We start from the raw sequence: 12492 nt of genomic DNA, 5'->3' as shown, positions 1-12492 counted from the left end.
AAAAAAACAGTTTTCAAACATATTTTCCAAGGTTTTTTATTTATTTATTTTTACAAATAGAATGAAGAGTCAAGAATATCAAGAAGTTTTCAGGCAAGGGGGCCTGGGCAGCTCAGTGGTAAAAGACGCTGGCTACCACCCCTGGAGTTCGCTAGCTGAAATCCCAGGGTGTGCTGAGTGATTTCAGCCAGGTCTCCTTAGCAAACAAATTGGCCCGGTTGCTAGGGAGGGTAGAGTCACATGGGGTAACCTCCTAGTGGTTGCTATAATGAGGTTTGTTCTCGGTGGGGCGCGTGGTGAGTTGAGCACGGATGCCGCGGTGCATGGCGTGAACCCTCCACATGCGCTATGTCTCCACGGCGACACGCTCAACAAGCTACGTGATAAGATGTGCGGGTTGATGGTCTCAGACATGGAGGCAGCTGGGATTCATCCTCCGCTACCCGGATTGAGGCGAATCACTACGCGACCACGAGGACTTAAAAGCGCACTGGGATTTGGGCATTCCAAATTGGGTGAAAAAGAAAAAAAAAAAAAAAAAAAAAAAAGAAGTTTTCAGGCTTACACCACATTACCTGAGCAAAAATGTTCCTTTTCATAAAAATGTGGAAATATCAGATATTTTTTAACCCTCATGCACTGTTCGGTCATTTTTGACTGAAATCAATTTTGTTTCTTCAATAAAACTGGTTTCCTTTATCTGATGGTACGAGACTTGGTGACTTTTCGTCCATTTGAAATCTGAACACACAAATAAATTGGAGTTGATTTGATCAGTCTAAGTTGTAGGGGGAAAAAAAATTTACACTTGTACTGTTCCTGGTCAAAAGTGCCGTCATAGAAAATGAATGGGAAACACTAAAAATCTCAGATTTTTTTTTCATTACTTATTATATAAAATCTAAAAAACAGCCACAATGCAGAAAAATATACACAGACATGAAGAGGTGAGACTACCAAACATCAAGAGTGCAAAACACACACACACACAAAACTGAACTGGTCAGACTATAAAACAGAGCAATTTTTTTTAAATTTGTCCAAAAAATAAATAAATCAGCCACAATGCAGAAAACACACCAAAATGAATTGGTGAGACCATAACACATCTACAATGCTGAACACACACACATTCATCTTGTTACAACCAGGAATAAATTAGGTTAATACTTGTTATTCTACTCCTTTCAGGTATGCAAAAACTGACAAAAAATAACCTCAAACAAAATGCTAAGCTTTGACAAAAGTAGTCTTTGATAATGTTTAAATATACAGTATATCTAAATGCAGAACTTGTGACAAAATCTAGAAATCATCATCTCTTCAACCAGCGATGAGTAAGTAGCTCTCTGCAGCCATCTAGTGTTTATACTTGTAATCATCTGTTTGTTTGTTTTTTTTTTGTTTTTTTTTAAATGGACAGCACAGTTTTTTTTCTTGAGACTTTAATCTTTAAACCGGTATATCATTTATGAGGATTGGCTCAGTATTTGAGAAAATATTCATAAGAAAAGTCATAAAAGTCCATTGTCAAGCTCAAGGTCATATAGGTAAATAAATAAAATAAAAAAAAGGTCTAAAGATCGCCCCTTACTGGGCAGGGAGGAGAATTTATGATAAAAACTGACTTAACTATTGATCTGTTTCCCACCCACACCTATCAAGTCATGTCTGAACACATGGATTTAACCACTGGAACCGTATGGATTACTTTTATGCTCCCTTTATGTGGACTTTGGAGCTTCAACATTTTGGCACCCATTCACTTGCATTGTGAGGACTTACAGAGCTGAAACATTCTTCTTAAAATCTTCATTTGTGTTCTGCAGAAGAAAGTCATACACAATTGGGATGGCATGAGGGTGAGTAAACGATGAGAGAATTTTCATTTTTGGGTGAACTATCCCTTTAAGTCGGCCTCATCATACTAATATATATGTTTGTTTTTATTAGACATTTTTGCACTGATGTTCAAACCCAAAATACTTTGAATCCAACAGTGCTGGCACAAAACATTTTTAAAAAGAGAAATGTTGTGGGTTGTTAATTTTTAAATATTAATTATTTATTACTAGGTGCACTACATACAGCTACAAACAATCATTGAGCAAGTTTTGGGTTTTCAAGGTTGTGAATATTCATATTTTGAAAAATGTACAACCCCAATTCCGAAAAAGTTGGGACAGTATGAAAAATGCTAATAAAAACAAAAATGAGTTATTTGTAAATTATGTTCACCCTTTGCTATATTGAAAGCACTACAACTACACATAATATGATGTTATACCTTGTGAATTACATTTTATTTATTTTTTTTGAAAATGTACAGTAATTTCAAATCAGATGGTTGCAACACGCTCCACAAAAGTTGGGACAGTTGAGTGTTTTCCACTGTGAAACATCACCATTTCTTCTAATAACACTTATTAATCATTTGGGCACTGAAGGCACAAGTTTGTTAAGTTTAGAAAGTGGAATTTTCCCCCATTCATCCATTATGTAGGTCTTTAGCTGCACAATTGCACGGGGTCATCGTTGCCGTATGGTGTGCTTCATAATGCGCCACACATTCTCAATTGGAGATGGTCAGGACTGCAGGCAGGCCAATGTAGCACCCACACTCTCTGCTTACACAGCCATGCACTTGTAATCCGGGCAGTATGTGGTTTGAAGTTGTCCTGGAAAATGCAGGGACGTCCCTAGAAAAGACGGTGCTGGATGGCAGTATATGTTGCTCCAAAATTTTTACATATCTGTCTGCATTCATGGTGTTCTCACAGATGTGTGAGTTACCCATGCCATGGGCACTGACACACCCCTGGCCCATACAGACACTGGCTCTTGGACCTGATGCTGATAACAGCTTAGATGGTCCTTTTCCTCTTTGGCCTGGATAACACGACAGCTGTGTTTTTCAAAAACTATTTGAAATGTGGACTCATCGGACCAAAAAACACAGTTCCACTGTTCTAATTTCCATCTAAGATGAGACCGAGCCCAGAGAAGTCGGCAGTGCTTTTGGATGGTGTTGATGTAGGGATTCTGCTTTGCATAGTAAAGTCTTATCTTGCATCTGTGGATGCAGCAGCGAATGGTGTTGCTTAACAAAGGTTTACTAAAGTTATCCCAAGCCCATGTTCATGATATCCATTACAGATGAATGATGTTTAAGACAGTGATGTCTGAGGGATTAGTGATCACATGCATTCAGAAGTGGTTTTCGTTTCCTTTACGTACCGAGATTTGACCAGATTCCTTGAATCTTTTAACTATATTGTGCACTGTAGAGGGTGAAATGCCCCAAATCCTTCCAGTTTGTCTTTGGGGAACATTGTTCTCAAAATGCTGGATTATTAGCTGAAGCAAATGTTGGAAAATTGACAAGTTTTGAATGATCCTTGCTCTTGAAGGACTAGGCTGTTTTTGAAGGATCCTTAAATACTACGACACGATAGCCTCACCTGTCTAACATTCCTTGTTTCACATTGCCTTGTTATTTTAACTCATCAAATTGTTATTAATCTTAAATTGCCCCTGTCTCAACTTTTTTAGAGCGTGTTGCAATCATCTGTTTTGAAATTACTGTACATTTTCAAAAAAATAAAAATAAAACAATTCACAAGGTTAAACATCATATTATGTGTAGTTGTGGTATTTTCAATATAGCAAAGGTTGAATATAATTTACAAATCACTCCTTTTTGTTTTTATTAGCATTTTTCATACTGTCACAACTTTTTCATAATTGGGGTTGTATTACAAAGCACACAGTTTACAAGTAAACTTCAAATGAAAAAAATATATATTTCCTGAAATTGTCTAGGTTTGGCTACACAAGACAGTTTCTTTAGAATGATCCGCCAAAAACCAATATTCACCTCAGTGTTCTTACACAGGTGCATTTTTAACATTTCATTTTAATTAGTAGTCCAGCAGATGGAGTGGTTCATGTGTGTTTTTCTCATGTGCACAGAATATGATTTTTATTAGTGCAGCTTCAGTTTGAGTTCCTCTTTATCAAATGAACACACAGAGCTGACGAGAGAATTTACAACCAATGACGTCCGTCATGATCAATATCAGTGGCAGCTCATGTGACTGAATGAGCACTTTCACACGTCACTCAAATTATTTGTGTGAATGTATGAGCTATCAGATGTGAGTGACCTCTCGTGTATGTGTTGTTCCCCCTCAAATGTCTGTATTCCTCAGGACAGTAAATTACCTATAAAGCAGTGTCCCAGCAGTGTGGCTGTGGTCGTACATTTACTTTATTACTGCAGTGCACGTACAGACACATCAGCACCTTGCTGCAGAAAGAAGAGAGGAGATGAGAGGGCACAGTGTGACTGACCAAGAGTTCAGTAAAATGCGTCTCCAGAAGTGAGCTGAATCTGACAAGCATCCGATTATTGGGACATTTGGGAAAAATGATCCATAAATAATTTAAATAATGTTTCTAAAAATGCTAAAAGTTTTCTTTTGGGGGTAGGCTCTCAGAGAGGATAGTGACTAAATCTCATGAAACCTGTCAAGAACATGTTCATGGCATACTTAATCTTAAAGGAATATTCCAGGTTCAATACAAGTTAACCTTTAATCACTGTTCAGATATATATATATATATATATATATATATATATATATATATATATATATATATATATATATATATATATATATTTTTTTTTTTTTTTTTTTTTTTATTAAAAATGTTTTCCTTAATCTAAGCGGTGCAAGGCTTGGTGACTTTTCCTAAACTTACCCCTTGAACACAAAAAACATTTGGACTAGATTCGATTAGTCTAGGTAGTTTTATAAAACTGTCCCCTGTTCGTACTGTTCGGGTGAAATTTCAACCGTCACAGGAAATGAATAGGTAAGACTATAACGCAAGATATTTTTTTTTTTTTTTTTTTTAATAAATATCAATAAATCAGACACAATGCAGAACACACACACACACACACACACACACACACACACATAAATAAAGGAGTGAGACAATAAAACATCCACAGCGCAGAAAACATACATACATACACATGCACAAACAAAGAAATGATTGGGTGAGACTATAACAGAACTAATTTTTCATTTTATTTTGTCAAATTAAAATCAATCAGCCACAAGAACACAAACGCACATTTCAAGGTCTGATCAAAGTCTTATTCTGACCCCACTGTGTGAACACTTACGCTTAGGTATGGGAGCTGCACACCATGGTCAGGTTTGACTGTAAGCATATTGTGGCATCATTGCAAAAACTCACCCTTCAAAACAAGTGGTTTAAAAAAAACACTACAATTTTACAAATAATTGACTTTTATAATGTATAAATATATATCTATATATCTAATGCATAACTTGTGTTAACTTTGTTACAATATTGGCTTATAGAGATCAGCCAATGCATGGAGCACTGAAGCCATCTACTGGTCATTGTTGTCATTTCATGTAATTATTATTTTTATTCCAGCAGATGTCACCAGAGATGAATAACATACAGTATTTTGATGTTTTGAAAATCTTTCAGTGTACTGAAATTAAGGTTTTTATCCAAGTGAACATAACATAAAATGTGCTTATTTTATATGAACATAAATGGAGTAATTGAGTAATTTAGAGGTTAATAAGTGTACAAGGGTTGAGGTCAATCGACAGCATTTCTGGCCTAATGTTGATTACCATACAAATTATTTTGATTCATCCCTCCTTTTCTTTAAAAAAGCAGATCGAGGTTATAGTGAAGCACAATGTTTTTTATGCAGATAATTTCAATGCAAAAACTCTTAATGGTCCTTGCTTTATTTTCTTTGTGCAAGATATATTTTTTTATTTATTTATTTCGGGGTAAAATATGACATGTTTTTGTGAGATCTACTGTTACAATAATGCTGAATCAGTCAGTTTAAAAGTTTTGCATGTAATGCAGATTGTCATAACTCTGTATTCTCTGTCTCTGACAGTTGGTGGCATCTATAATCTTTATCAGTCTCGGCGTCGTGTCATGTTTTCTCTGCGCCATCATCGATGGCATCATCGCAGCCAAGTTTATCGTGAGTGTCACGTTAACATATTTAATGCTGTCAGAGGACAATGTTATTGCCCTTTCAGAGCTCATGAGACTTTAGTATCAACTTAAGATGTATCAACTGATGTATCAACTTTGTTTCAGATGTTTCTCCTAAAATTCCTCATGAAAAATACAATTAGACACAAATGAGTCAGTTTTTGACATATAGTAAGGGTATAGAGCTATAAACTGAATGTGGATAGCAGAGCTCAGATCATTTGTCATTGGGAGAGTTTGATGAGAAATGTTTGAGTTCAGATTGAAATCTCTGGCTTTTGATTGCAGACTTGAGCAGTTTGAGACTCTGTTGAGATCTCTTGTGAAACTCTAGAGGAGACACGTGTTCAAAATTCAACCCCACCCCCCAAAAAGTGGAGAAAATAAAGGGCATTTGTTTGCCTTCAACATTGCAGCATACACACTGAGGCCACATCCACACGAATCCATTTTATTTGAAAAACTTTTTCAGTTTGCTAAAATCATTAGACTAGAGAATGTTTTCGAAATAGTTTCCAGTGAAGGAAATTGGCGTTCTCCAAGCCGTCTAACTATGAATTTGAATGAAAAATTCATTCAAAGTTAGCTAATAGTGTTTTTACTGTAAATTACGTTTTTAAAAAATGAACTTTAAAAGCTTTATGATACTTTCTCTGTCATTCAACCTCATCCTTATATAACAATAAGTCCCTTATGTTGCTCTTTATTACACATATAATAGTTATACTGATTATTGCTATTGAACATTCTGAAGCTCATATTGAAGATCAGAAGAACATCAGACCATTAAACTGTCATAACAAGAAATACTGCAGAAGCGTTACATCTACATATAAATCCTTGTCTCTGTCTCTCTTTGTAGGACACAAGAACGCTCCTGGAAGGTCGTTGTGAGTTTTACTCCAGTGCTTCTGGTTATTCATATGAGAATTATTACACTGAGGTGAGTACAGCAGAAACATTCACATATTAGTTTTATTAATTTCACTGGCTTATAAACTGTTCAAGTTCAGGGAAAGGGTTTTTTTTTTCTGTTTTCATGGTTCAACAGATTTCATGAGTCAAATTTGCATAACTTTGAAAAACTCATAGATTCCTCTATTACCAATATTGTATAGATACAGTCAGCAAGGAGGCCCCGCCCACTCATGGGGGAAAGCAAAGCCCTGTTACCATAGTTACTCTTTCAATCCTATGAGAAAAACAGGAAGAAATATCCTAATAGATTTATTTAAACAATAAAAAAAAAATAAAAAAAACATGACGAAAAGCTGTTTTGTAGATTTTTGCACTTCAAACAAAGCCCAAAAATCCAGAACTGAATTTTTATTGCCTTGCAACCAACAAAAATACAAGCCAAAAAAAGGACGCTGTGGCTGCAATCCGTTCAGCATCTCCAAGCCACCTCAAGACAGTTTACATTTATGATTGTCACCTTAACATTTTGTCATTCGATTGGTATCTAACACATTTTTAACTGTTTGTTTAGCATCATCAACACTTTTATTTAGACCTTTTAATGTGATTGATGATTAATGAAATGATTGTTCATATAAATAAGCTAAAATTGATAAAATAGCTCAAATTTAAAAAGTGAAACCCGTGATGTGGCTGATACGAGTTCAGTGGAAGACCCTTAATTATTTTTAAACTGCAATTCACAGCCTCAGCGGACAATGCAAGTAGGCTTACAAGTTTAAAACGCTTATACAGTTTGGTAGACCTTCAATAAATCCACGCCGTTCTTGTCAAGTTCTCTCAGGTATCCTGTCATGTTTTCTGGTGTTAAATGAATAGTTCACCCAAAAATGAACATTCTCTCATCATTTACTTACTCTCATGCCATCCCAGTTGTGTATGACTTTCTTTCTTCTGCAGAACACAAACAAAGATTTTTAGAAGTATAACTCAGATTTGTAGGTCCGTACAATGCAAGTGAATGATGACCCGAACTGAAGCTCCTGAAATTACATAAAGGCAGCATAAAAGTAATCCATTTGACTCCAGTGGTTTAATCCATATCTTCAGAAGTGATATGATAGGTGTGGGTGAAAAAGATCAATATTTAAGTCTCTCTTTTTTTTTTACTTTAAATCTCCTCTTTCACTTTCATGTTTTTCTTTTTCTTTTTTTTTCTTTTTTTTTGACAATTTGCGTTCTTCGTGCATATCGCCATCTACTGGGCATGGAGGAGAATTTATAGTAAAAAAGGACTTAAATATTGATCTGTTTCTCACCCACACAGCTATCATATCGCTTCAGAAGACATGGATTAAACCACTGCAGTCGTTTGGATTGCTTTTATGCTGCCTTTATGTGATTTTTGGAGCCTCAAAGTTCTGGCTGCTATTCACTTGCATTGTGTGGACCAACAGAGCTGAAATATTCTTCTAAAACTCTTAATTTGTGTTCTGCAGAAGAAAAAGTCATCCACATCTGGGATGCCATGAGTCCGAGTGAGTGTAAGTGATGAGAGAATTTTCATTTTTGGGTGAACTATCCCTTTAACTAATCATTATGTTTCTGCTTGAACTGCTGTTGAGATGACATTATGATCGATTTAGTCTTGAATCTGGTCTGATGTTTCTCAACTATTAACTAACCATGCATCCAGCATATTGTCGACTGCATCCACGGCGGTCTTCTTTTGGCTTCCATTTTTGTTGACTGGTAGATGGTAAAAACTCAGTTTCAGGATTTTTGGCTTTGTCTGAAGTGTAAAAAAACTACACAACGTCTTATCAAGTTTTTGGTTGTCAAAATAGCCAAATCTATTGGATATTTCTCCCCATTTTTCTCAAAGGAATCAATGAGTAACTATGGTAAAAAGGCTTCGCTTTCCCCCACGCTAAACCATGCCCCCAAAGTATGATGCATCGCCGACTGTATCTATACACTGTGTTTGTATTATTTCTAGTTTGTTTGTTAGAATGCATGCATCTAATTAATGTTAAATATTCATGAGTAATACCTTTACAGTAGGTGTTCAAATGTTTTTCTCATTCCTGTCAGTGTTTGTTCTCACGCATCTTCAGATGAAAGCAGTGACTCCCTCTGCTGCTCAATTATCATCACTGCAGTTTGAGGACAATTTTCATTTGTAGAATTTCTTTGGATGTATAACTTTAAATACAATAAGATTGTCAGTGTGATTATCTGCAGACATTCAGGATTTAATTGTCATTAGTTAGTAGCATTAGACTGTAAATATGAATTTATGGGTGATACTCATGGAACCTGTCAAGAAAATGTCCCCATCATATTTAACCCCAAATCAATACGAAAAAAGTTATGACATTATTATTTGCATTAAGCCTATTTTAGGACCAGAAAAAAAATTGTGTTGTGACATTTAGGCACATTTTACCCCCCAATTCTTATTACTGTAAACTGTCCACGCATTTCACTTTTGCAATCCTACTGTTTTTAATGATGATTCTCATTACTGTAATGCATTCACGTTTTACTGTGTTATAGTAAAAACATACTGTTGTAAAATGATTTTTTAATTTAAAATCAGCAAAAATGAGAGGCAGTACCAAGTGAGAACTACTATGATGTATCATATAAATACTTTACAATTTAAACAATATATCAGTTTTTTTTTTTTTTTGCATTGCAGTAATGAGAATTGGGGGGTAAAATGTAACGGTCATGAAAATAATGTAAAATAAAAAAATTCTTAATGGCCCTAAAAATGGTCTTCTTATGCAAAATATAATTTCTTATTGTTTCGTATTTATTAGGGGTGTGACCAGGGTATGACCAGGACATTTTCTTGACAGATTTCGTGAAATTCACCCATTAGTTGATAATTGCAGTCTTATGCTACTAATCAATCTCAATATAATACAAATAAAACTTCTTGTTTCTTTTGATTTTGGAGTAAAACAGGCCATTCTCTTGACAAGTTTTGTACATGTACACCCTAATACATTCACTTGAACCCCTTTCATTTGTCAATCTCTCTGAATAGGTTCACTGTCACTCTTACGGTAATCAGTGTGCACTGAAATTAAAAAGCAACACGTGCTACTGCTGCGACTTACACAGCTGTGACAGGTGAATATATCATTTTGAATATTCACAACTTTCAATTAAACATACTCAGTGATTGTTTGTGTTTATATGTGTATTATTTATTGTGTGTTTTGTTTCCAGTTCAGATTATCACGCGCAGTATTATATGTTCACGGGTGTGCGCAGCTGCTGGGACGTGGTGTATCTGTACCGGCTGCTGTGGGCGTGTGTGTCGCTCAATGTTCTGGGTGTGTTTCTGGGCATCATCACCGCTGCTATACTAGGAGCCTTCAAAGACCTTGTGAGTTTCACTAGCAATAAAAACTACCAGTAAAAGAACTGCAACATGACTTGCTTCAGCATTGCAGTAAAGCATCAGCATTAGCATTGCATTTCTGTCAAGCGTTGTAACGCAGTCTTCAAAATCCAGACAGTTTCAACTAGTTGCCACTGACCTTTCAAAATGTCAGCCAATGATTATCAGATAATTAGCATACACGCAAAGTTTCAGACTGGACCTGAAAGTTACTTTTAAATTAAAGATGACTTTAAACTAAATTTTAAAGAGATAGTTCACCCAAAAATGAAAATTCTCTCATCATTTACTCACCCTCATGATATCCCAGGTGTGTATGACTTACTTTCTTCTCCAGAAAGATTTTTAGAAGAATATCTCAGTTCTGTAGTCCATAACATGTAAGTGAATGGTGACCAGAACATTGAAGCTCCAGAAAGCACATAAAGACAGAATAAAATAATCCATACGACTCCAGTGGTTTAATCCATGTCTTCAGAAGTGATATGATAGGTACGGGTGAGAAACAGATCAATATTTAAGTCCTTTTTACTAGTGCCCGACCGATATATCGGTCGATATTATTATGCGACTTCACTGTTAACAGAGCTGAGCTGACGGTGACTCTGCAGACAGGGCGGAGTTGAGCGGTGTCTCGGTAAATTAATTAGTTTGTGAAATACATTCTGGAAACTTAATAAACAATGACCCCATCATTTTCCCTTTTCAATATAACTAATATAACATTAACCAGTTTGCTGTAAGCCAGCTATAGTTTGTCAGTGCAGTCAGTAATGTAGCAGATTGAAAGGTAAACATCAGAGCATCTTTTTGCAGCTCAGCAGACAACGGTGTGGTGGTGGATTGTGTCTGATGAGCGTTGATTTCATGCTACGCTGTTACCTAGTTGGTGAGACACAATGCTGGAAAGTAAAATAAACAACGTCCGTCTTTTACTCTCCGTGAAAACGAGCTTCTAGCTAATCACGTAGCTACTTTCATTGTTGTCAGCTGAGTGGAAGCTAATGAGTAAACATGTATTCACCAAACTGTTTTGTTCAGGATTCGCAGTTTGGTACCCCCTTCAACCGAAGAATTCCAGTCATTGCATTTACAAAATGTAATATTTAAAAGTCTGGTTTTCCACCATTGAATGTTTCCCCTGAACTTGTATAGCAGAATACGGTGTAACACCGCTGCTGCTGTTTATCTTGACTCGGCAGTATTAATATAGTCAGCGTTTGACTGATACTAAACAGTACTGATATTTATTTAGCTATTTATTTTATTTTTATTTATTCTTTATTTTAATGGTCAACATTTGACTGATACTAAACAGTAATACTGATGTTTATTTAGCTATTTATTTTATTTGTATTTATTCTTTATTTTAATGGTCAGCATTTGACTGATACTAAACAGTACTGATGTTTATTTAGCAATTTATTTTATTTATTCTTTATTTAAATGGTCAGCAACTGAGTGATACTGAACATACAGTACTGATGTTGATTAAGCTATTTATTGTATTTTTATTTATTCTTTATTTTCTCAGTGTCCATTTCTAGAATTTGTTGACAATGTGTAATATGTCAAATATTCTTTGATAAAAATATTTAAGAAAGCAGCCTTCTGAGTACCTTTGCATAGTCATAGCGGTGCAAAATCGGTGAAAAATCCTCATAGAAAAGATCTTTTTTCATTCCAGCTTAAAAATTAAATATATCGGCCACCATATTGGTAATCGGTGAATTTTCCCTCTCTAAAATCGTTATCGGCCTCAAAAATCACATATCAGTAGGGCTCTACTTTTTTACTATCAATCTCCACTTTTGACCAGCCAAAAAAGAGCCCGACCGATATGGGATTTTTGAGACCGATTTTAGAGGGAGAAAATTCACTGATTACCGATATGGTAGCCAATATATATTTTGAGCTGGAATGAAAACAGACCTTTTTTATGTGGATTGTGCACCGATTTTGCACTGATATGACTATGTAAAGGTACTCAGAAGGCTGCTTTCTTAAATATTTTTATCAAAGAATATTTGACATTATTATTATACATTGTCAACAAATTCTAGAAATGAACACTGAGAAAATAA

At 35.4% G+C, this 12492-nt stretch overlaps 1 protein-coding gene across 1 annotated transcript in view; it reads left to right on the top strand.

The window, feature by feature from the left end:
• LOC127445573 (transmembrane protein 255B-like) overlaps positions 1–12492 on the top strand; it is a 47603-nt gene that overhangs the window by 21249 nt on the left and 13862 nt on the right. Inside the window, exons 4-7 of the mRNA XM_051705719.1 lie at positions 5969–6058; positions 6935–7015; positions 10049–10134; positions 10234–10397. Of these exons, the coding sequence (XP_051561679.1) occupies positions 5969–6058; positions 6935–7015; positions 10049–10134; positions 10234–10397 (421 nt within the window). The remainder of the gene's footprint in view (positions 1–5968; positions 6059–6934; positions 7016–10048; positions 10135–10233; positions 10398–12492) is intronic.

This window comes from Myxocyprinus asiaticus, chromosome 8 (assembly GCF_019703515.2).
Source record: "Myxocyprinus asiaticus isolate MX2 ecotype Aquarium Trade chromosome 8, UBuf_Myxa_2, whole genome shotgun sequence".
NCBI classification, from domain to species: domain Eukaryota; kingdom Metazoa; phylum Chordata; class Actinopteri; order Cypriniformes; family Catostomidae; genus Myxocyprinus; species Myxocyprinus asiaticus.
This window is presented reverse-complemented; position numbering and strand designations above follow the sequence as displayed.